The following is a 24,978-nucleotide window of genomic DNA, read 5'->3' on the forward strand; positions in this document are numbered from 1 at the left end:
GTGTTTTCCATGGTGCCCAGCGATTGGAGTAGTTCGGTAAGCATTTCAACATCGCGATGCAATAATCCTGGTAGAACTGATACGAACGCAGCTCTTCGAACTCTATGAGGTACGAATTTATTATGAGATCCGAGTCCCACAGAAGCTTGCAAGCTTTATCCGTGGTCGTTTACCATGTTTGATTCCGTAACGCTTCACCACTTCGTTGATCAGGCAACCGACATTCAGTTCCGTGCTTCGTTCTGACCAGGGGTTGAAACTGTTGACGTTTGTATTCGTACTCTCGTGCTCTACCGTCGTCTCTCTTACACAACACAAACGTTAGAACAACATTCGAGTAAAAAGAAAATTATCAAATAACTATCATATGACATGTGTGATTTCGTTCTAATTCCTCAATTTGGTCTAAATTAAACAATTTCTGATCAGAGAAATGCTATTACTAGGACATCGTTGCTTGCTATTTTCAGAATTCACACAAGCTCAACATCAGCAGCTCTTATTATGAGAAAAACTAAAATACATACATTCGTGACGGTTTTCGGCGAAAATGTCGTATGACAGAGCCTGCCATATGACATTTTAGTTTGCTACTGTTATTTGATATCATGTTTTGCAAGTGTCGGAAGCAAAGGCAGTCGATTATCACAGAAAATGTGTCGACTACGGTGACCGCTTACAAGACTGGTTCTGATATCGATGATCTCTCGGACCATGTCTGGAGGTAGAATCTTCACCGGTGTTTGCTTTCCTACCATCAACAGCCCACCAGCTTTTACAGGTGTTCTCTGACCGGCACTGTTTTTCGCCAGAGACATCATACTTCTCTCCATTTTTCCGATCGTTGGACCAACAATCAATACGAAACTAACGATTTTAAATCGGCTCACCACTTTAGTAGCCTATTGGTCCCAAGCAAACGATTAACGTACCCTATTCTAGTTGAAATTCTATTACTACACTATGTTTGTTTTGATTCGCTATGAAAGTTTGACAGATAACATCAGGGGTGTGTGGATTCATGCAGAACATGCAGGGGTGAGTGAAATAGCTTGGGACTGCTTGGGACCGTTGTTCTGGTACTGAGTGAGCCAAAAATAATAATGATTTTCTTCGGGACCCAGTGGTCTTAGAGTTACCTCTATGGTTGGACTGTCTGACCGTATGGACAATTGGACATATTGAAACTCCCACTATAACGCTGCCGACGCATCTTTGACAGAGTGGATGGCTTTCGGGAGAAACTCCTCCCGGAAGCGTTCATCAGACTCTGAATAGCATCTGGACCAGTTTCCGCTGATGATGCACGGTCGTTTCGTCTACTTCAGAGTCCTCATCATACTCCAATCCAGTAGAAGTTATTGTCCTGTCAAAAATTAGAAGTGCCTCCCCCGGAGAACGTTCTCGTTCGAAGCTTCGATTCGGTGGCCGAGGGCGTTGCTTATTAGGTTCAGTGTATTGTCACGCTTATGTTAAATTCTCATTTGGTTACGGTCGAAGCGCGCCGCTCATAAACGCGATGCAACTCCGCCCATAAGGATTATACACAGGTGCATAACTTTGATAGTATTTTATGGCAGCGGCTTAAGGAACGAATCTTGGATAAAGAGCCGCCGTGTGTTAAATCAATGGGCGCAGTCGTACGGCCATAAACAGAAAACAGATGGTATAATCCTTTTTGAGACACTATCCTGCAACACACAATACCGTATGCGTGATAATGTTTGCACCATCGTACAAATAAGGTTCCCGTTTCACCTGTGCATACAATGCCTTGGTTTTCTTTGCATGCACGTAAGCTATAGCTCATACCGTAGTAGGCTGTGTATTAAAGAAAATGATTTACTTAGTTTGACAGTTGCACCATGACGAAGTGGCAGCGTATTCGTGAATTGTCCCACGCGCAAATGTCGCAAAAAGACATTTCAATCGCCGTGGGAGTGTCCCGGTGGACCGTCAAAAGGGTTTTAGACGGAGAAAAGAAAGGACAACTATCCGCGAAGGTGGCCACAGGTCGTCCGACGTCAGCTCGGGTTCCGAGGGTTATCGCTGATATCAAAAGGAAGATTCGGGTGAATCCAGTGCGTTCAATAAGGAAAATGGCAAAGGAACACGGGATCAGTGACTTTACGGCACGGAAGATCGTAGAGGAAGATTGGGGGCGAAGTCGAGGGCACGGAAAAAACTCACATGATTACCAACCGCATCCGGGAGCTACGAGTCGAATGATGCAAGAAAATCTTGAACTTCCTTAGTGAAAAAAAATTAAAGGGTTGTGTCCTAGACACGACCGCAGTATGACGTAGAACCACATAAAATTGATGTTTTTCATGCATTTTTGACTAGTATACTTTATCTTAAAATTTTCAAGTATTTCAATGTTTCGGTTATGGTGACTCAAAACAATTTACACATTTGATGGTGGGGGGGTAGGAGAGGTTGATGGTGGGGGGGGGAGAGGTTGTTGAGGGGGAGGGGGGGTGAGAGATTGTTGAGGAAGGGGCGAGAGGTTGTTGAGGGGGGGGGGGCGAGGGATTGTTATGAAGGGAGGAGGGGGTACATGTATTGCTTTTCCTCATTGTGGTCACGTCGTGATCCACCTTGAGCCGCTGATTTAGACCTGCTTACTGCTGCTAGGACCAAGTGCCACGCCGTCCGAAGCGACAATGAGCAAAAGCATGACGGCAGCGCTGTTTTATATCTTTTCAGGTTCAGAACCTGATAGGATTTCCCGCAGTTTTTTTTATGAATGGGGCGGAGCAGAAAGTTTCTTTTGCGCAGAATATGTTATTATAATTGCATATATAGAGGCACCAGATATGTTTTACCGTCAAATCTATAGTTTGTTACAAACGTTCGCAGATATACTGCACGTCGCGTCGTCAGTAGTGTCGGTCGCATCGCGTGATGGGAAGACAGCGCTCTCGGAGCCGACTTCGTGACCAAGCGGAGAATAAGAACAGTGGTGAGGGTAGCTCGGTACCTACCTCAAATAGGTACGCTACTCTGCCCACCGATGTTGGAAATACCAACCCAGTCCCGGTGAAGCGGACAAAAAAGGGGAAGAAGAACCAAGGACAGTCCGATGGTACGAGCGGACGCGACGATGTTACCACGACGAACGCCAGTGACATCGGTGATTTCGGCGACGCCGTCGAAACCGAGAATTCTGCCGGCCCGAGTGCGGTGAAAGTCAAGCTTCCTCCACTGGTGGTGAAGGTAGTGCCACTCAAGACGCTCATTGGCGATTTCGCATCGCTAGGCATCGCAGCTGAGTTCAAGATCAGCAGGATCGGCACTAAGGTGATGCTCCGGACGAAAGCGGAATACGAAATCGCAGTCAAATTCCTGAACGATTCCAATGCGGAATACTTCACGCACGACATCCCCGGTGAAAAGCCCTTCAAGGTAGTCATCAGGGGTCTACCGGATGTAGATCCCAAGGCGATCGAAGAAGAACTCAAGGACCGGTACAAGCTGGCCCCAGTCGCTGTCTTTCGGATTACGAGGCGAGACGAAAACGTGAAGACGTACCCGGATTGTCTTTTCCTGGTGCACTTCCAGAAGGGAACGGTGACGCTAAATGCACTGCAGGCTATCCGCTCAATCTACTCCATAATCGTACGATGGGAGCCATACCGTGGAGGCCATCGCGATGTGACCCAGTGCCAACGATGTCTGAACTTTGGACACGGCACTCGCAACTGCAACATCAAGCCACGCTGTAGCAACTGCGCTCAAGAACACGCCACTTCCAACTGCCCTGCGGATGGAGCAGTGGCGTTAAAATGCGCCAACTGTGGTGGTGCTCATCAAGGTTCCGACAGACAGTGCTCCAAACGCGAGGACTTCAAACGCATCCGAAAACAGGCGGCAACTAACAACCAACCAGGACGCAAGAAGGACAAAGTCCCGGCATTTCGGACGGAGGATTTCCCGCCCCTTTGTGCTCCTCAGCAAAGGCAAGTGAATTCGCGGGTGCATTCCGCTCAAGCAACTTCCGGTGATTCTGCTGGCCAAAGCTCTCCATCTCCCCTGGATTCTGGAGACAACCAACAGCGCAAAACAACAACCCCGATCTGTTCTCAGCGGATGAACTGATGGAAATCTTCGTCAACATGTCCGGTGCTCTTCGTAAGTGCCGCAATAAGCCCGAACAGATCCAAGTGCTCGGTAAGTTCATCATCCAGTATGGCGTCTAAACCGCTAAGTATCGTCACCTGGAATGCTTGCTCTGTAAGAGCAAAAGATATTGAGCTTGCCGACTTTCTCCGCAAGCACAGCATCGACGTGGGCCTTCTAACCGAGACCCATCTAAAGTCCGGCGACAGCTTCTGGTTGCCTGACCACAACATTATCCGGCTTGATCGCACCAGCTCCAGGGGGGGGGGGGGGGGTGGTGTTGCGGTCGTCGTCAAGAAAGGAATAAAATACCACACTCTGTCCCATATCCGCACCACTATCATCGAGGCCCTTGGTGTGGAGGTGGAGTCGTCGACTGGATACGTCCAGTTCATCGCCATCTACTGCCCTCGACAGTGTGCCGCCAGCAGTGGACTAGCGGCTAAATTCAAGAAGGACCTGTCCACCATCACCCGTAACGATTCCCGCTTCGTAGTAGGAGGAGATCTAAACGCGCGCCATGAGGCCTGGCTTAACTACAGGTAGAACCAGAACGGTCGTCTGCTGTTCGACCACTCACAGCATGGGCTGTACTCCGTTTGGTTCTCGGATGAGCCAACATTTATCTCACCGGCGGGCAACCCATCGACGCTAGACCTGTTCCTGACAAATATCGGCTTGTCCAAGCCGGTAGCCTTGAACGAACTCAGTTCCGACCACCAACCGGTGGTGTCTGAGCTAGGCTGCAACGTGGCTCCTGCTTCAAGCCTGCGCAAGGACTATCATCGCGTAAACTGGGCCCAGTTTGGACGCGTGGTAGACAGGCACTTCATCGACAACCCGCCGCTTGACACCGTGGAGGACATCGACCGAGCGTTGGAGGGACTCCACCAAGCCATAACCGTGGCTGACGAGGCGTGCGTCTGACGAGTTCCTGTGAGGGGTAAGTTTATTGCTATTGATTCCCACACCCAACTCTTAATTCGCCTGAGAAATGTTCGTAGACGCCAGTTTCAGAGCACTGGAGATCCAGCGATGAAACGTGAAATGGCCGATCTGAACAAGGAGATTGCTTCCAGAATGGTCTCACTCCGGAACGAAAGTTTCGGGCGGCTTGTCCAGAATCTGGACGACCGCTCCAGACCATTCTGGAAAGTTGCCAAGGTCTTAAAGACGCACCCTAAACCCATTCCGCCACTAAAAGATGAAAATGATGACGATCGGCTCATAATCACCCCTCAGGAGAAAGCAAATGCTTGGATTACATGCCAAGTGCAACCCAACGATAGTGAATTGGAGCAAAAGGTGAGGTCTAATCTGCTACCATTCGAGGATGGACCAGCCGAACGTGTTGCTTCTCCATTGTTAAGTAGTGTCATGTTGAAGTTGTCGCAGAGATCATAAATCAAAGTAGAACGGTTATCATCGTACAGCTCCCCCCCGCCTGTACCGTGGGAGTTAAAACCTCCCATGATCAACCATGGAGCGGGAAGTACCGCACATATGTCGAAAAGTTGTTTGCGATTAACAGAGACTCTAGGAGCAATATATACAGTAGCAATACAAAGGCTCTTACCTATAATGGTAGCCTGACATGCGACAACTTCAATACCGGGGAATTCAGGAAGATTCACTCTATAGAAGGAATGGCACTTTTTGATCCCCAAAAGTACCCCTCCTCCACGTGAATCCTCACGATCCAATCGAATAATGTTAAAATCATAAAAAGGGAGATCAATTTCTGAAGAGAGCAAATGCATCGCAATTATTGTTATGGACTAAATACTTAACGAATCTAATTTCGGAATAAGGCTTCGACAATTCCACTGTAGAACAGTGATCAAATCCCCGACCTCGTTTGGAAAATTATCCATCGAAGGAGATGTTAGCTGCAAGAAGGGGCCATTTTGAAGTCAATTGCTTCAAGAAGGATTTCACAGTGGGAAGCAATGTAAGGACAATGCTTTTCAGAGGATCAGAAATGATGAGGTATTTGAGAATACCGTTCACAATGTCATCAAATGGGAACAACCCAGATGAAGAAGGGTTTCTGTTCTTAACATTGGGGCATCAGGGGTTTTGGATGTCCGCGGAAGAGGTGGAAATTCCTGGATATAGCCAGTTCTGCGGAATCCAGGAGGAGTAGAAGTCTCCTTTTTTCAAGCTGATTTGGGGTTCACAGAACTGAATTGAATTGGTTCAACTTCAATCAAATGATATGAAAATTAACAGCACTGCTTCCAACCCATCGGTCCTTTTCAGGACCACAAATGGCTGATAAAAGAGATACCTAAAGAGTAAGAGCTTGTATCCAAGACATATCGATTGGCTTGTACTACATGGACATCCGCAGAGCACCTCAAAAACAGAACTCTCAAATTGCTTCCGATAACTCACTGATAACTAGTTAAGAAATCAATTTAATATATACTACAGGGTTACCCACTCGAAGTGTTACCAGATTCAAACTGCTATAACTAACATACTTTTAATGACAGCGCGCTCAAATTTATACTAATGACAGTTCATTCCATTGTTTACAAGCGTACAAAAGCATTTTTCTCTCCGTCTTTTAGAAAAAAGTTATTCGTGATCAAAAGAGCAAAGTAATTGGTGCGCTTGCACGAACGTGGCGAATTTCCGAACATTGTGTTCTCTGATGAGAAAAATTCCCCTATTGAGCAGTTCATAAACTCTCAAAATGATCGTGTTTACTTGATCGAACGCAAGTACGAGAATTTAAGCCAACGAATGGTCACCCGAAGCAATTTCCCACCGCAAGTGATGGCGTGGGCAGCCGTGACCGCTGATGGCCGCTCTCCAATCGTTTTCATCAAGTGTCAATGTAAATGCGACTTATTATCGTGAAAATATTATGGAAGCTGCTTTAGAGCCGTGGGTACGCAAACAGCATGGACGTTCGAACAAGACTCGGCACCGTCACATAAAGCGAAAATTAACCAAGCTTTTGAATTCGCCAGATGCTAATCCGGAGAACTTTTCCATTTGGTCCAGTTTAGAGAGCAAGGTGCGGACTAAAAAATATGCCAGTGCCAGATGTGCTAAAGAAAGCGATTGTACGTGAATGGACCAAAATACCACAAGCTCACATTCGTGCAGCATGCAACTCGTTTTTGACCATTTGAAGGCCATAGTCAAGGCAAAAGGTGGCCACATCAAGCTAAAGTGAATGGATTTTGAAATTTTGATTATTTACAAACATTTTTGCCATTGGAATCAATAAAAAATATTTCACACAAAAAAATTATTGTCGTTTGAATAGGTAACACTTCGAGTGGGTAACCCTGTATACTACGGTACTATACAATATACGGTCGTGTCTTGGATGCAACCTCTTACGTTTTTTTCAAGCCTTTAGATAATCGAGTCCGACCTGTATTTCCAAAGAATTCTGGGTACCATTCCAGGAAGATTCGGAAGAAAGTTTTAATAGATTTCTAAGGAGAGTTTCAAACGAATTCCGAAGAGAATTCAAAGGAAATTTCATAAGATTCTCTCAAGGGCATTTTTAGAAGAATTTCAAGAGAATTCCGAGAAAGCAGGAATGCAAATCAACTTAATAAAAGGTTCAAATCAAATTTCCAGTTGTTTCCCGGTTGTTTTCGATTCCCGGTTAATTCTCGGTTCTCCCGGTTCAGTGGCCTCCCTATTTTTTGTTTTCATATATGAGTATGAACTCCGAGGAATGTGTAAAAAATATAGAAGAGTTGGGCTACGTAAAGTGTCGATGCATTAAAAAAGTTTGATTAGCAATGACTATGAAAAATCGACTTTTTTCATAAATCCTAAAAACCACTAAATCACGTTTAAGCTATCATTTGGAGGGTAAGCCCCCGGGTTTCCAGACTAAGTGTTATTTGGGCCACCTTAATAAATACAGTTTTACAGGTTCAAACAAATGGTACTCGATTATGACAACTGTGTTAGGGAAAACGTTTATTTCACGAAAACAGTGATAAAATTATCACTGCTTGTTTTTAATTTTTTCAAAACTTTCTAAATGGAAAATTGAAAAAAATATTGAGGCAGATGCGTAGAGTTATTTTCTATCGATTGGTGTATTTGGATTTTAATTTCATCTATAAATGACAAAGTTATAGGCGTTCAAAACCTAACACCTTCTCGTGACGGTTGCAATTTTAGATTTACCCTTCCCGTAAAAAATCTACATGCCCTTCTACATCAAGATCGCTGAGTAGAGGCTTTATAATAGTGCACATGAATCACTTTTCTCGACTAGTTAATTCAGCTTTGTAAAGAAGCGGAGTAAAAGGTGTAGAGCCGAGACGTGTGCCTAAAAATAAACCTAGTAGACTGTAACCATAGAGGTAACTCTAAGACTAGAAGGTCCCGAAATAACGTGCTCAACTTTTTTGCTCAGCTCTGGTACTCTCTTCGGTCCTCTCGAAAAATAGGAAAAACCAATAACCCCTCATTTTATCTGTCAAACTTTCATAGCGAATCAAAACAAACATTGCGTAGTACTAGAATTTCGACTAGAATAGGGTGCGTTAATCGTTTGCTTGGGACCAATAGGCTAGTCAAGTAGTGAGCCAATTTAAAATCGTAAGTTTCGTAGTGATTGTTGCTGTAACCATGCTTCCAAAGTAGCGCTAACACAGTTTATTAGCTGAGAACAGGTTGTTTAGTTGTTGAAAAGGCACTTTTGATGTTTATGTTATTCAGCAAAGGTGGTTGGTTGTATAGAAGCCATCAAATGAGTAATATATTCACTTTATTAGCTTTGCTTTGCAGCTACAAGTTGAAAGATGATTAATATTTGCATAGCAGTGACATTAGCGTTTATTGGCTGCTGTTACTCAGTGCGAACTAGTTTGCTAGCTTCTGCTTGTAGCTGTATCTGCCGCATTTGTTTCAGCTACTGGAAAAGATGGCTTATAAAGCTGAAAATGTTAGTTGGGGCCGTTTCTGTAAGAAGGGTAAAACCCGATTCTTCGAGCGGTATGTGTACCCTTCTTTGTAGCAAACTTTTTAACGCACCATCGTTAAGCAGTAATTCCAGCAGTAATCGATATAAAATATGCATAACGGTAGGCACGAAGGATGGCCAAAACCTAACCTTTCGAGAACCCGATTTTCGATGTTGATAAGCATCAAAGCTCGGCTCCCCACCGCTATACATAGAGGAAAACTTTCATGATGTGAAGCAATAAACATCACTGAGGAACTCCGATTCGAACTCCCGATTAATATTGAATTTCTACTACACTGCTTTCCCATTGGGCTCGCTTTTGCCTAGATGTGCACGAACCCAGTAGGCTGTGCATAATACACAATGCCTCCTACTATGTAGATGAAAGGCACCTGATAAAATATCCTGTTTCCAGGGCTGTTGTTCTCTGTTTTCTGCCGTCTGTCGTTCTGTCGTTTGGCCTACTTAGTTGCGTTCAGCGGACATTGTAGAGGCCCAGGTATGGTTCCACCACCGATGCGCATGATAAAGGGTTGGAGGGGGGATAAATAAAGCGAGAGAGAAACCATGTGACAGACTTGACTTGGCGGAAAAAAGATCACCCTTATCAACCAACAACAGCAGCAGCGCGCGGGTTATGTTCAGGTATTTCCATTATCAATTACATAATGAAGTTTTTGCAAATAAGGAAGCAAAGTTGCCCGGACGGGTCACTCACCGATAGCGATCGACTTTCAAAGGGTTTCGCTGGCAGTTTTAATGGTTAGAACGGGGGAAAATGTACGTACCTTGCTTTTTGACAGGCATCCTTTCGTCCTTCCTCAGCGCTGTTACACCGCCGATTTATCAGAGCCTCCACAGTGGTCCAGTAAATGAGAACTTTTACACAAAATCGATATCCACAATACAGCGAAAAAAAAAACTGTAGTAACTGATTCTTCTTCTTGCAACTCAGCAGCCACTCTAATGTATCCTTCTTTTTTTTTTTCTTTGGTTTTCCACCAGCACAAAACACACTAATCACTTAACTCCAAAAAAGAAGGAACGACTCAAAGAGTACCAACAACAAACACTTTTCCGATGCTATCGCTCAACCACTCACTTATCGTCGTCGTCGTCGTGGTCGTCGCAGTAGGCTGCCGCTTCTGTCGTAAATGTCGCCTGCTTCTCAAATATCACAAATCACATCAAATTCTTTCTGATATTCACTTCGGCTGGCTGGCTAGCTGGAGAACAAACACGAATCGAAGCGAGAGAAGAAAAGGAAGGCAAAAAATAAGTAGGTATACAGCGTGCGACGACGAGGAACTGCTTCCTCGTAAACTCATCAGCGCAGTAGTATAGGGACGCGGCGCCCGTCAGACTGGAGGTGGGTGGCCGGGAAAAATCGGCACACGCAGCATAAAAACCGAAAACGGAAACCGCACCGCATGCACAATAATGCTCGCTGCTACACTCTATCGGAATCTCAGAAGGCTGTGCTTGGCTATGCTGCTGCTAGCCTGACGATGATGGTTGACTTGCAGACAGCACCGGAGCACAGGCACACAGTAAGCTGAGTTAAGTTCGGTTCAGTCAGCCGGGTGCTGCGAGGAGAAGGGTTCCACTCGGTGTAGGTGTGTGCGAACCAGAACCATCGGAGAATGCGGAGCTCAGCTGACGAGAGAGCGACCGGGATGCAATGTTGATCCGGGAGCAGTGCCTCCAGAAAACAGTTTTCTATGATAATTTGTCAGTAAATTACATAAATATGTCTTGAACTTTTGGACAATTTCAGACTTACTCTCTTGCCAGAAGGATTATGCACAGACAAATAGATGTAACTATTTAAATAAATTTTCCTTCAACATATCGTCATGGAACAGACTAACGACATTTATCGAGCTAGTCGCGGAAAAAAGCTTGCTTGCCAAGTCTCAAACAATGTTGCATACAAGTTCGATAGAATGTATAGAAACGTCAAAGTGATCCGATGCCAGTGCCAGTGTTGCCAGATATACCAGATTTTTGGCACAACCGGCCCCGGACCAGCGGTATGCTGAGAAACCGAGTGCTGTTTTGGGGGCTGTGTGCTTCGTCGCAGGAGGAGTTATTCCTGGAGCGTGGACATATGATAAACGACCGCAGTTTTTTTTTTCAACGAGATGAGGAAGGATGTTGTTGTCGAAGTGACCCTGGCGGATGGACATTAAACGTTCCAAGCTAGACAGTAAAGCCCAGAAGCTGATTTTCGTGGGTTACTGCAGTGATAGGAAGGCTTACAGGTTCTTGAACACCGAGACAGATGCAATCACCATTAGTCGTGATGCTCGGTTTGTGGAGATTCAGGAGGAGCCACCGACGCCTGGTGGGCTGCCTCCAAAGGAAGAACTGGTTGAAGTCGAGATCACGAGCAACGGAAGTCAGCAGCAAGAAGATATGTCGAGTCCTGGACAGTCTCAAAGCGAGGACGAATCGGAAGATTACACGGATGCCGAGCAGGAACAGCCCGATCAAACGGATGCGCCAGTGCAAGATGGTCAAAAGCGGAGGACCCGAGGCGTGCTGCCAAGGCGGTTCGCCGACTATGAAGTCAACGCAGCCATGTTGGTGCAGGAGGAGCCAGTGTCGTACGAAGAAGCCATATCCGGTCCGGAGCAAGAGTTGTGGAAGGCCGCGATGACGGAAGAATACCAGTCGCTGATGGAGAATCGAACGTGGATACTCGTTGAGCTAGCTGCTGGTCGTGCTCCTATAAGCTGCAAGTGGGTATATAAGAAGAAGCACGACAGCGTGGGCAACGTATCTCGGTTCAAAGCGCGACTTGTAGCAAGAGGGTTTTCGCAAAAGTTCGGAGTCGATTATGATGCCGTTTTCGCTCCGGTGGCAACTCAGACGACTTTGCGGATTCTCCTAACGCTCGCTGGACAGAAGAAGATGTCAGTTCATCACCTGGACGTCAAGTCTGCTTATCTACACGGCAAGCTGAAAGAGGAAGTGTACATGCAGCAGCCTAAGGGATTTGTAGTTCCAAAGAAAGAGAAACTGGTCTGCAGACTCGAGCGCAGCCTGTACGGCCTAAAGCAGGCGGCGCGTGTGTGGAACTCTACTATCAGTTCGATGTTGAAAGAGCTTGGTTTCTTGCAATCGGGATCAGATCCGTGCCTGTTCGTGAAGGCGTTGCCTTATCTATGTTGACGACATGGTAGTCGCGAGCACAACTCAGAAGGAGATCAAGCGAATCGAAGCTGAATTGCAGAAGAAGATTTCTTTGACTTCGCTGGGAGAAGTAAACCAGTTCCTTGGAGTTCGAGTGTCAAGAGACCGTGAAGGGTACTTCTGTTTGGACCAGAACGTTTTCATCCAGGGGCTTGCGCAGCGTTTCGGTCTGCAGAACGCGAAAGGCTCGAGTATTCCGCTCGATCCTGGGTATTACCGCAGTCGGGTAGGCAGCCCGAAGCTGGACACGAACCAGCACTACCACAGCCTGGTAGGTTTGCTGTTATATGTTGCAGTGAATACAAGGCCGGACATCGCCGCAAGTGTTTCGATTCTGAGCAGGCAGGTTAGCAACCCAACGGAGATAGACTGGGTCGAACTAAAACGCGTTGTACGATATCTGCTGAAGACTGCCGACTACAAGCTGAAACTGTCAGCTGCGAACGGTGAACCATTAACTCTCATTGGTTACTGTGATGCAGACTGGAGTGGTGATCCTTCGGACCGCAAGTCAAATTCGGGATACATGTTCCAGTTGGGAAGAGCTACGATGCTGGGCAAGCCGCAAGCAAACAAGCGTGTCTTTGTCTAGCATGGAGGTCGAGTATATGGCACTGTCGGAAGCATGTCGAGAGTTGGTTTGGCTCCGGCAGCTTCTTGAAGAGATTGGGGAACCTCAACGTGAACTCACTGTAGTACTGGAGGACAACCGCAGCTGCATTGATTTTGTGGAAACAGATCGCAAGTCCAGACGCTCGAAGCACATAGATACTAGGATGCACTACACCAAAGATCTAGCTGACAAGGGAGTAGTGGTGCTTCGTCACTGTGGCACAGAGGAGATGGCTGCAGATGTCCTAACGAAGCCGTTGGGTCCTATTGAACAGAAACGTTTTGCGCTGGTGATGGGCTTGGTCGCTACCGATGATCCGGCCACACCGGCTGCCTGAAGAGAGAACATCGAGGAGGAGTGTTAGATATAAAAGGTGGGGGCGATGTTTCTATCAACACTGTCACTGCACCCCAATGCTGCCAACGTCAAGGTAACGATCACTTTATCATTCTCTGTCAATAGCCGAACAATAAAGACGTGTGAAACTAATAGTCCGTGTTGCGTGTTATTTTCACTGTCGCGAAACGCCATTGGAACTTCGGTCGGTTGTGTTCTCCGTGCTGCGCTACCTGTTGGGTTGTCCGGTTCTGTAACCGGTCCGCTGGTGTCCCACAGTTATTCCTGGAGCGTGGACTGTGGATAGTGATTGCGCTTGTCATATGACAAACGACCGCAGTTTTTTTTTTTCAACGAGTTGAGGAAGGATGTTGTTGTTGAAGTGACCCTGGCGGATGGAACAACAACGATGTCTGCTGGATGCGGTAATGGCGTGTTGTTTGGTACCAACGGCGATGGAAACCGGATTGCTATCACGCTGGAGAATGTACTGTACGTCCCTTCGCTGGAGGGAGGAGGGCTGATCTCGGTTCGGAAGCTTGCGCTCAAGGGATTTTCAGTGGTCTTCGAAGTGGATCGTTGTGAAGTGAAATCTCTGGATGGCGTTGTAGTGGTAGTAGGTGAAACCGTCGGCAACCAGTATAATAACGCGATAGCTGGTCCCAGCAGTGGCAAGAGGCGTCCTCTGACCAGTGTGGAGGTCCAGCCTGGGTTGCAGCACTGGAAACGAAGCAGAACCAAAAGAAACTGAGCAGTACGTTCCGGTTAATGGCCATGCGAGTCGTGAGTGCGTACAGAACCACCTCGTCGGAAGCAGTATGCGTTATCTCCGGAATGATCCCTATCGGCATCACCTTGGTGGAGGACACCAAGTGCTACAGGTGGAGAGAAGCCGGAAGAGTACGGAAAGTTGTAAAAGTGGAGTCATTGGCTAAGTGGCAACAGGAGTGGAACACGATGGAGAACGGTAGATGGACGCAAAGACTAATACCGATTATTTCGTCTTGGGTGAACAGAAAACACGGAGAAGTCAACTTCCACCTAACGCAGTTCCTGTCTGGCCACGGCTGCTTCAGGAAATACCTGCATAGGTTTGAACACGCAGCGTCACCGCTCTGTCCGGAGTGTGCCAACGTCGATGAAACGCCGGAGCACGTGGTATTCGACTGTCCAAGGTTCGAGGTAGTGCAAAGGGAGATGCCCGTCCTTAACGTGGAGAATGTCGTCGTTGAAATGTCAGCAGAGCAGTCACGCAGATCATGTCGGAGCTGCAGCGTAAATTGAGAGAAGAGCAGCGATCCAGCAACGCCACCTAGCGCTGGAAGTACGACAAGTGCATGAGCACAGCCACCCCCCGAAGTAGTCGCTTCATAGTGGTCCCGGGAGTATCCAGGCAGAGGAGAGAGTAAGGAATGGGTTTTAGTGGAGCTACACTAGGCAACTAGTGGATACCACACCGTTCCAACTTCATTACAGGCCAGGCTTCTTGAAGGTTTCCCGAAGGTTTCGTGATCGCCAAAATCAATGGAATCTATGTATGTAGTTGCTACGCACCCCCGAGATGGACAATTGAGCAGTTCCACCAGATGCTAGATGAGCTAACCGGAGAGCTCATTGGACGGAAACCAGTCGTCATCGCAGGAGATGTCAATGGTTGGGCAGTGGATTGGGGGAGTAGGTGTACCAACGCAAGAGGGTATAGCCTGCTGGAAGCTCTGGCAAAGTTGAACGTCACCTTCCGCAAAGATGGTAGGGAATCCATTATCGATGTCACTTTCTGCAGTACGTCGCTAGTGGCAAATATGAACTGGAGAGTGTGCGAAGAGTACACCCATGGTGACCATCAGGCGATCCGGTACAGTATCGGCGAACGGACACCGGTGGAAATGCGGAAGACGCAAGTAAGCGAGTGGAAGTGGAAGACGAAGGCATTCAATAAGGATCTCTTCATCGAAGCTCTAAGGGTAGACAGCAGCATCCCGCGTCTAAACGCGAACGAGTTGACCGAATCATTAGCAAGGGCATGTGACACAACTATGCCGAGAAAACTGGAACCAACGAACAGGAGGCGTCCAGCTTACTGGTGGGACGAGGAAATTAGCACCCTCCGTGCTAGTTGTCTTCTAGCCAGAAGGCGTGTTCGGAGAGCAAGAACGGAAGCAAACAGAGAGGAGCGCACGGTGGTGTTCCGAGAGGCCAGGGCTGCACTAAAACGAAAGATAAAGCTGAGCAAGTCAAACAGCTTCAAGGAGCTGTGCCGCGATGCCGATGCCAACCGAGTCGCGATGGCGAAGATCAGAGGTCCAGCGATGCCGTTTGAAATGTGTCCCAACAAGCTGAAAGTCATCGTGGAGGGACTTTTCCCACAGCATGACCCAACGAACTGGCCACCTACACCATATGGCGAGGAAGATGGAGACAACGTTGAACAAGTCTACAACGAGGAACTCCTAGCAGCAGCGAAAGGGTTGAAGGCGAAGAAAGCTCGGATGGAATTCCCAACGTGGCGTTGAAGGCGGCAATACAGACGTTCCCGGATATGTTCAGGATAGTGCTGCAGAAATGTCTGGACGAGGTACAAAAGCTTGTGCTGTTGCCAAAGCCCGGAAAACCACTGGGGAATCCCGCATCGTATAGGCCAATATGCTTGCTGGATACTGTCGGAAAGCTCTTGGAGAGGATCATCCTGAACAGGCTGGCAAAATGCACGGAGAGGGAACACGGGTTGTCGGAGAGGCAGTTCGGATTCCGGAAAGAAAAAAATCGACGGTGGATGCAATTCGGACAGTGATTGACAGAGCCGGAAAAGCTTCCAAAACAGAAGCCGAGAGGAAATCGTTACTGCGCCGTAATTACGATTGATGTGAAGAATGTATTCAATAGCGCCAGCTGGGAGGCCATCGCCAAGCCATAGAATGAGGGTTCCAGACTACCTCTGCAGGATTCTAAGTAGTTACTTTCAGAACCGGGTCCTGGTCTACGCGACAGACACGGGTCAGAAATCGCTTAGAATCACGGTGGGAGTTCCACAAGGCTCCATTCTAGGTCCCACGCTGTGGAACGGAATGTACAATGGCGTGCTGACGCTCAAGCTGTCCAAAGGAGTTGAGATCGTTGGCTTTGCGGACGATGTCATCTTGATGGTAACCGGTGAGACGCTGGGAGAAGTGGAAATGCTGGCGTCCGAGGCGATAGATACGATTGGTAACTGGATGCAAGGAGCGAAGCTGCAGATAGCCCACCACAAAACAGAAGTTATGTTGATCAGTAACTGCTAAGCAGTGCAGCGGGTAGAAATCACAGGAAATTGAGCAGTACGTTCCGGCTGATGGAACCATTTCGATGGAGGCAGTATGCGTTATCGCTGGTATGATCCTAATCGGTATCACCTTGGCGGAGAAGTCAACTTCCACTTGACACAGTTCCTGTCTGGTCATGGCTGCTTCAGGAAGTACCTGCATCGGTTCGGACACACAACGTCACCCTTCTGTCCGGAGTGTGGGAATGAGGAAGAATCACCAGAGCACGTGGTTTTCGAATGTCCTAGATTTGATGCTGTGCGAGAGGAGATGCGCGCCCTTAGCACGGAGAATGTCGTTGAAGAAATGTGTCGAGAGGAGGGCACCTTTAACGCCGTCAGCAGAGCAGTAACGCAGATCCTGTCAGCGCTGCAGCGAAAATGGCGAGAGGACCAGCTAGAAAGTAGTAATGTGTTCACACAAGGGCGAAGAGAAAGCCGAAGCCGAGAGAACTCTCCGTCAGAGTAGGCTGAATCCACCACCGGGGTTAACCGAGTAGAACGCAAAGCTGGAAGCTAAATGGCCCACAAATTGGAGAGACGATCAGCGAACTGGAAGCACCAGTTAGCTGAGGTTAATTGAGGTGCGTAATGTACGGCCCCCTCCGAAGTAATACGACAAGTAGTTCCGGGGGAAAAAGGACAAGGCGTCCAAGGAGGTTATAGTGCGGTAAGAATCCCACACACCATTTCACCGCGACCGTGCGCCCGGTCGTTAGGCGGTGGCATGATGGCCTTTTGAAGGTTTCCTCCTTGTAAAAACTGCACAACTGCAGTCTGAAAAATTATCGAAAAAATCTACTCGAGAAAAAATCGACGAAGTCCACGTAAACAGTGCCAGAATCTGTCAAAGTTTGTATTTGTTTTGATTCGCCTTATAAATTTGATTCGTTCGTGGACTTTCCAACGTCTCGAGGGGTGCTTCAATTAACTTGACACCGAAGGTCTGGTACTTTCTCAACAAACATATTGAGCATGACTTCGGGACTCTCTGTTCTTAGTGTTAGTCTATGCTATTAGATAGAGTCTAGTGTATAAGAGCCACGTCAAGAGAAAAACAGTGGAACGCGGATTACGCTTTTGCAAGGATTCCCTTTTGTTTTCAGATTGGAAAATTTCTCGACTACCATGGGCATATTGGACCTCCCTTAGCTCAGTCGGTAAAAGCACAGCTACAAAGCAAGACCATGCTGGAGGTGGCTGGGTTCGATTCCCGGTCCGGTCTAGGAATTTTCTCGACTTCCCACACTTGCCACACAATGCATACTAATGCATACTAATGCAAAAATCGTACAGGCATCGAAAGCTCTCAATTAATAACTGCGAAAGTGCATCTAGAACACTAAGTTGAGAGCACGAAATAAGCTAATATGCGATAAGCAAAAAGCTTGAAACAGGAAGAAGAAGAAGAAGTAAATCATTTTATCAGTGATTTCACTGATGCTGTACTTGAATAACTAAATATATATTTTTTGGTGGATTTTCCACATAGGAAATATCACACATCTTGGCGACACTGCTCAGAAAGTAAGCTGGAAATTGGAGAAAGGTGACCCGAGTTTTAGCTCCATCCACAAAAACCATATACAACAAATTGTTCTTCACCGTCTCCGTTCAAAATTGATGCTCATCCATTCTACATTCTTTTTCCATTTTCTGCTATTGGATTTATCAGAGCAATGCCTGCACGGCACATACCCTAGCTGGTGCCAATAAGAAAAATGGGATACTAAAAATAATCCACGACAATAAATCTATGCTTGCACGTACCAGCACTTGCTTTTTTTTTATTTTTCAATTCCCCTGTTCGTCCTCCATCTCATTCTCCCTCTCTGTTTGGCCTACATTCACTCATTTTCATACCACACACACACTCTAGACGGGTGCTGCTCGAGAATTTCTTCCATCAACACAATTTGATTAGAAGAAAATCGTACCAACAAGAGCGCATTGTCTAATTGCATACACGCAGGCGAGTTGCTCCCCCCCCCTCCCCCAGACGTTGATCAGAGCGCATTGTCTAATTGCATACACGCAGGCGAGTTGCTCCCCCCCCCCCCCAGACGTTGATCAAATTTCCCCGCATTAATATTTGACTGGGTCCACCTGTCAGAATGATTCCCCCGCAGTCCGCGTGGGCATGCATGGGTTCTGCTGTTATTTTCTGCTACAAAAATAGCACCAATAGAACTGGACCTATGTACACAAAAGTCACACTACGGCAGCGAACGAGCGCGAGCGAGTATGTCTCGAGTGCGCGCGGCCTGCTCCGATTTTTCTCCCACGATCGCATAAAAACAGACAGAAATTGATTATCAGCAGCAGCAGCAGCAGTAGGCTTTGAACTTTTCAGGAACTGGCCACCAACACCAGCAGCGAACGAAATGCGATGGGGTGAATATGCTCTAATTTTCTCTCCCGTCTGACCCGTTCTGTTCTCTCGCTCGACAGCTCTCTGGGTTTGTTGAATCCTGTCACACCGAGTGCCACCCTCCTCCGCGTGCACACCCCCACCTGCTTCACCCACAAACGCGAGAGTTATGCATGCATTCACAATTTTCATCTATTTTTTTTTCCTTGGATTACAAAATTCCTTTTCCGAATTATTTTTCCGCTTCACGCTTTTTCAAGATTTTCAACACTTTTCTTCGGGGGAAAAAATCTTCTGCATCGCGAAGCGCAACCGAAAGTCCACTTTCGCTCGACCGATACACCATCACTGGAAAAATGCGTATAAGGGTGAAACCCCACTCGATTTTTCCCCACTGAAGAAAGGACGACAGCAGACACAGGTGCCTTTGAGCGAATAAGGAAGAAATGAGAAACAGGTGCCTTCGATTTTTCCACAATCCACTGACCAACGCGAAATCCGATGTTCCTCGCGACGGAGGCTGTCCAGCCAAGCAGTCCGATTTAGTCACGGGTTTTCGTCGCACAAATTGTTCGAAATTTTCACTTGTCTTCCTGCCTCGGCCGCTTGCTTCAATCTTTTCTATCTACCAACAAACCCCCGATGGTAGCCACTCACTCATGGCTTGCTCCGTACTGGCAGTTTGCTGGTTTGATGTGTGTAGTCCGTCGTAGCAGTATGTGTGCAGTGGTGTTTTTTTCTTTTCGTCCACCGCCGCAGCAGCTCTGAGTTGAATTGAGAGTGGCCGTGTGTATTTAGGACCACACTCGATGGAATAGAACGTGTATCGCGTTTCAGGAACACCGTGAGCGAGTCGCGTGTGTGGTGTAATTTTCCCGACCCTCTACACACTCACCCACACTGGACCGATTGGTGGTGGTTGGACTGATGCAGTGCTGTGGAAAACTCACCACATTTTAGGGGTTGAAATATGGGTGAGTGCCGGCTAGGAATGATGCCGTGTGCTGACGTATAGGTGGCATTGCAGTTCCTCTAGCAAAATGTCAGTCTAGTTTCGCTGCATGCAAGCGGCATAAACAAAAACAGTGGACGAACCGGAGCAGTTGCTGATTTTCGCTAATACAGAATCATGGCATTGTTACATAAAAATCAGAGTGAAATACCGCAGGATGCCGTGAGATTGGACGAGAAGCAAGCTGTGATATACTTTATGAAACTGGTAGACGGATGGCCGGACAAATGGGATATGTCTGTATCGAATGAACATTCCTCTGTAAATTTCAAATTTCATTGAACATTATTCTCATTTCAGTTGGCCTCTAGCGTACACACCGGGAATATTGGGTGCAACGACGGTCATGTCCAGCATCTACATCAACAGTCACTACCGAGGGAAGCTCAGACTAGGCACCTTTGGGCGTCTGTCTAGCTACATACCTACCGTGGTCCTACCGGCACTTATGACCACCTTTTTCCACAGAGCCTTCATAGTGCCGGATGTGGTTCTCGCTAGACAGCAGTGTCCAGTTTGTGTTCAAACCAGGGCTGGACTGCTACAGGCAGCGTTCAGCACAGTCTACCCGATGCTGCTGGCACCGATGTCTGCGTTTATGGTACGGAGGTTGCTTTGATTAATGAGCTCAGTATGCCATGATCGATTATTTGTTTGTTAATTTCAGTTTGCAACGCGACATTTCACCTACCGTTTGCCATCGATCACCGAGCAGCCGCGGGAAGTGCTCAAGTTGTACAAGAAACTGTCCAATCCAATCATGCTAACGGTGACCGGTTTACTGGCGTTCAATATGATGGTATCGATGTTCCTCACCGGGAAGGAGTTCGAGACAGTGTACAAAGTCAATCTGAAATTGCAGGAGCAAGAACAGGAAGAGGTAGTAGACTTGTAGGTGAAGTTGGTTTGTTTGTAGATAAAATTGAAGTAATCTGTTGCCCAAATTGTGTGTCGATACTTTATTATGAGAGTAATCCTTATCTAGCCCCGTAACGTGGGTAGATCACCTTTTCGTGGTACGTTGCGGGATGTAAGATCTACCATCGATTCCTAGTCCTGACTACTTCAAACTAGGGGAACAGGATTTCTCAGTAATTAAGTTCTTCTAAAGACACCATGAGCTTTAGGGTGGGTCAACTTAACAACCCCCTTAAGCTTTTTCGATCCGTATTGAGGTCCCTATAAATTTGAACGGCTTGGGTTATGATCTGGATTTATGGACGGGTATGAAAATCTTTACAATTTGGAGGTTTTTAAGGCGTCAGAAATTTTTTCCTCAAAAAAAAATGTCCCAACCCACATTTTTTCAGGCTGGTGGGTATGGAAATCTTTAAATCGATTTATCTCCGGAAATACGGCTTTAATCGAGATTTGGAGGGTATTTTGGTGTCAGATATTTTGACGTAGAACTACGTCTTTGTCGACTATACTGGGGTGCAAATCAAAAAATATGTGTGGTGAAGGAGTGTTAGGTTTTGAACGCTTGTAACTTTGTCATTTATAGATGAAATTAAAATCCAAATACACCAATCGATAGGATATTACATTACAAACCTGTTGAAATAAGTATTTTTCCAATTTTTCTGTAATTAAACTATTGAAAATGTACAAATGATAATTTTATCACTGATTTCATGAAATAAGCCTTTTTCCCAAACCCAGTCATCACAAACGAATACCACTTGGTTGCACATCATTCTGCTTGAAACTGAAAAGATATAAATCAGCGCTGCTCAACAACATCAACAACATCATTCTCTGCTTGAACGTCAAGCAGTACAGTTCGGTCTTTGCTCGCTCTGTCGAGTTGTTCTAAAGTTTCTAGTTTGTTCCAAACATTCGCAGTTTAATTGCGTCGTCAATAGTGTCGGTCGCTTCGTGTGATGGGAAGACAGCGCTCCCGGAGCAGGCTCCGAGAGAAAACGGAGAAGAAGAACAGCGGTGAGGGTAGCTTAAGTGTACCTATTTCGAATAGGTACGCTACTCTTCCCACCGATGTAGGGAATCCCACCTCAGCCACGGTGAAACGGTCTAAGAAAAGGAAGAAAAATCAAGGCCAGTGGACGGGACGATGCCACCGCGACGAACGTCAGCGTCATTGGTGATTTCGGCGACGCCGTCGACAACGAAACTGCTGCCAGTCCGAGTGCAGCAAAAATGAAGCTTCCTCCACTGGTGGTGAAACAAGTCCCACTCAACACGCTGATTGGCGATCTTTCATCGCTGGGCGTTGCAGCTGAGTTTAAGCTCGGCAGGATCGGCACCAAGGTGATGCTCCGAACCAAAGCGGAGTACGAAGTGGCCGTGAAATATCTGAAGGATACCAAGGCGGAATTCTTCACGCACGACATCCCCGGTGAGAAGCCCTTCAAGGTAGTCATCAGGGGTCTACCAAACTTCGACCCCAAGATGGTCGAAGCCGAAATCAACCGGTACAAGCTAGCCCCAATCGCTGTCTTCCGAATGACAAGGAGAGATGAGAACGTGAAGACGTACCCGGATTGTCTTTTCCTGGTGCACTTCCAGAAAGGGACGGTGACGCTCAATGCGCTACAAGCCATCCGATCGATCTACTCCATCATCGTACGGTGGGAGCCATACCGTGGCGGTCATCGTGACGTAACGCAGTGTCAGAGGTGCCTTAATTTTGGACACGGTACCCGCAACTACAACATCAAGCCACGCTGCAGCAACTGCGCTCAAGAACACGCCACTTCCAACTGCCCTGCGGATGGAGCCGTGGCGATAAAATGCGCTAACTGTGGTGGTGCACATCAACGTTCTGACAGACAGTGCTCCAAACGCGAGGACTTCAAACGCATCCGAAAGCAGGCGTCAAGCAACAATCAACCAGGACGCAAGAAGGACAAAACCCCAGCATTCAGGACGGAGGATTTTCCGCCTCTTCGTGCTCCCCAGCAAAGGCAAGCGAATTCGCGGGTGCAACCCGCCCCCCCTCAAGAAGCTTCCGGTGATTCTGCTGGCCAAAGCTCTCCATCCCCCCCTGGATTCTGGAGACAACCAACAGGGCAAAACAACAACCCCGATCTGTTCTCAGCGGATGAACTGATGGAAATTTTCGTCAACATGTCCGGTGCTCTTCGTAAGTGCCGCAATAAGCCCGAACAGATTCAAGTGCTCGGTAAGTTCATCATCCAGTATGGCGTCTAAACCGCTAACTATCGTCACCTGGAATGCTTGCTCTGTAAGAGCAAAAAAGATTGAGCTTGCCGACTTCCTCCGCAAGCACAGCATCGACGTGGGCCTTCTAACCGAGACCCATCTAAAGTCCGGCGACAGCTTCTGGTTGCCTGACCACAACATTATCCGGCTTGATCGCACCAGCTCCAGGGGGGGTGGTGTTGCGGTCGTCGTCAAAAAAGGAATAAATTACCACACTCTGTCCCATATCCGCACCTCTATCATCGAGGCCCTTGGTGTGGAGGTGGAGTCGTCGACTGGATACGTCCAGTTCATCGCCGTCTACTGCCCTCGACAGTGTGCCGCCAGCAGTGGACTAGCGGCTAAATTTAAGAAGGACCTGTCCACCATCACCCGTACCGGTTCCCGCTTCGTAGTTGGAGGAGATCTGAATGCTCGCCATGAGGCCTGGCGGAACTACCAGCAGAACCAGAACGGTCGTCTCCTGTTCGACCACTCACAGCATGGGCTGTACTCCGTTTGGTTTTCGGATGAACCAACATTCATCTCACCGGCGGGCAACCCATCGACGCTAGACCTATTCCTGACAAATATCGGCTTGTCCAAGCCGGTAGCCTTGAACGAACTCAGCTCCGACCACCAACCGGTGGTGGCTGAACTGGGCTGCAACGTGGCTCCTGCTTCAAGCCTGCGCAAGGACTACCATCGCGTAAACTGGGCCCAGTTTGGACGCGTGGTAGACAGGTACATCATCGACAACCCGCCGCTTGACACCGTGGAGGATATCGACCGAGCGTTGGAGGGACTCCACCAAGCCATAACCGTGGCTGACGAGGCGTGCGTCCGACGAGTTCCTGTGAGGGGTAAGTTTATTGCCATTGATTCCCACACCCAACTTTTGATTCGTCTGAGAAATGTTCGTAGACGCCAGTTTCAGAGGACTGGAGATCTGGGCAAAAAACGTGAAATGGCTGATCTGAACAGACAGATTGCTTCCAGAATGGACTAACTCCGAAATGAAAGTTTCGGGCGTGTTGTCCAGAATCTGCACGACCGCTCCAGACCATTCTGGAAGGTAGCCAAGGTCCTGAAAACTCATCCCAAACCCATTCCACCTCTCAAAGTCGAAAATGATGACGATCGGCTTTTAATCACCCCACAGGAGAAAGCAAATGCGATCGGCGAGCATGTCGCTTCATCGCATTTGCTTGGCTCGAATATCCAAAGTCCGCTCGAAGATCAGGTTGCGCAATGCGTTCAAAACCTAGATGCCTCCCCTTGTGTCGTGCCTCCGGCGGATATGATTACAGTACAACAGATTTGCTCAGCGCTGAAATGCACCAAGAACATGAAGGCTCCCGGGTTTGACGGTATATTCAACTTGATCTTGAAGAGACTCAGCATGAAAGTGCAGTCTCTTCTAACCGCTATCTTCAACAGATGTTTGGAACTGCACTACTTTCCAAGCATCTGGAAAGTAGCAAAAATCATACCAATCCGCAAACCCGGTAAGGATCCAACATTGTCTTCAAGCTACAGACCAATCAGCCTCCTTTCAGCGCTGAGCAAATTGTTCGAGAAACTCATTCTCAATCGTTTGCTCAAGTTTGTGGAGGAAAGCAACATTCTCCTTCCGGAACAGTTTGGATTCAGAAAGGGGCACTCTACCAATCATCAGCTAGTACGGGTGATGAATAACATCCGAAGTAACAAAGCTGTATCCAAGTCCACAGCCATGGCCTTGTTAGACGTTGAAAAGGCATTTGACAATGTTTGGCATGACGGACTTGTGTACAAGCTTTCTAACTTCAACTTCCCATTACATCTGGTTAAAATCACCCGTAACTACCTTCAGCAAAGGTCGTTTAAGGTTCAATTTACTTTGATGCATTTTTGAAAAGTTCAAAAGCAG

General features: G+C 47.4%; 2 protein-coding genes across 7 annotated transcripts in view; one reads left to right on the forward strand and one right to left on the reverse strand.

Annotated features, from left to right (window-relative positions):
• dlg1 (discs large 1) overlaps positions 1–19,510 on the reverse strand; it is a 163,636-nt gene extending 144,126 nt beyond the window's left edge. For 5 of the 6 annotated variants that reach the window (XM_065219292.1, XM_065219290.1, XM_065219288.1 and 2 more), the window contains exons 1-2: positions 19,380–19,510; positions 9,865–10,302 (exon numbers count right to left, since the gene is read on the reverse strand). In XM_065219292.1, the coding sequence (XP_065075364.1) occupies positions 9,865–9,883 (19 nt within the window). In that variant the 5' untranslated portion in view covers positions 9,884–10,302; positions 19,380–19,510. The remainder of the gene's footprint in view (positions 1–9,864; positions 10,303–19,379) is intronic. The other variant, XM_065219291.1, reaches the window with a different exon arrangement.
• Positions 19,511–19,944: 434 nt separating this feature from the next.
• LOC135699075 (uncharacterized) lies at positions 19,945–20,833 on the forward strand. The gene is made up of 3 exons (XM_065219248.1): positions 19,945–20,140; positions 20,205–20,505; positions 20,572–20,833. The coding sequence occupies exons 1-3, from the start codon at positions 20,022–20,024 to the stop codon at positions 20,797–20,799; spliced, it is 648 nt and encodes a 215-aa protein (XP_065075320.1). The 5' UTR covers positions 19,945–20,021; the 3' UTR covers positions 20,800–20,833.
• Positions 20,834–24,978: the final 4,145 nt, after the last annotated feature.

Source organism: Ochlerotatus camptorhynchus, unplaced genomic scaffold (genome assembly GCF_037179485.1).
Source record: "Ochlerotatus camptorhynchus isolate MF236.1 unplaced genomic scaffold, CSIRO-AGI_Acam_v1.1 ptg000102l, whole genome shotgun sequence".
NCBI lineage: Eukaryota > Metazoa > Arthropoda > Insecta > Diptera > Culicidae > Ochlerotatus > Ochlerotatus camptorhynchus.

Coding starts and splice junctions, on each gene's coding strand:
- LOC135699075 (XM_065219248.1), top strand. CDS start 20,022: ATGGCATTGTTACATAAAAATCAGAGTGAAATACCGCAGGATGCCGTG. Junction 20,141..20,204: donor TGGCCGGACAAATGGGATAT/GTCTGTATCGAA, acceptor TTCTCATTTCAG/TTGGCCTCTAGCGTACACAC. Junction 20,506..20,571: donor CACCGATGTCTGCGTTTATG/GTACGGAGGTTG, acceptor TGTTAATTTCAG/TTTGCAACGCGACATTTCAC.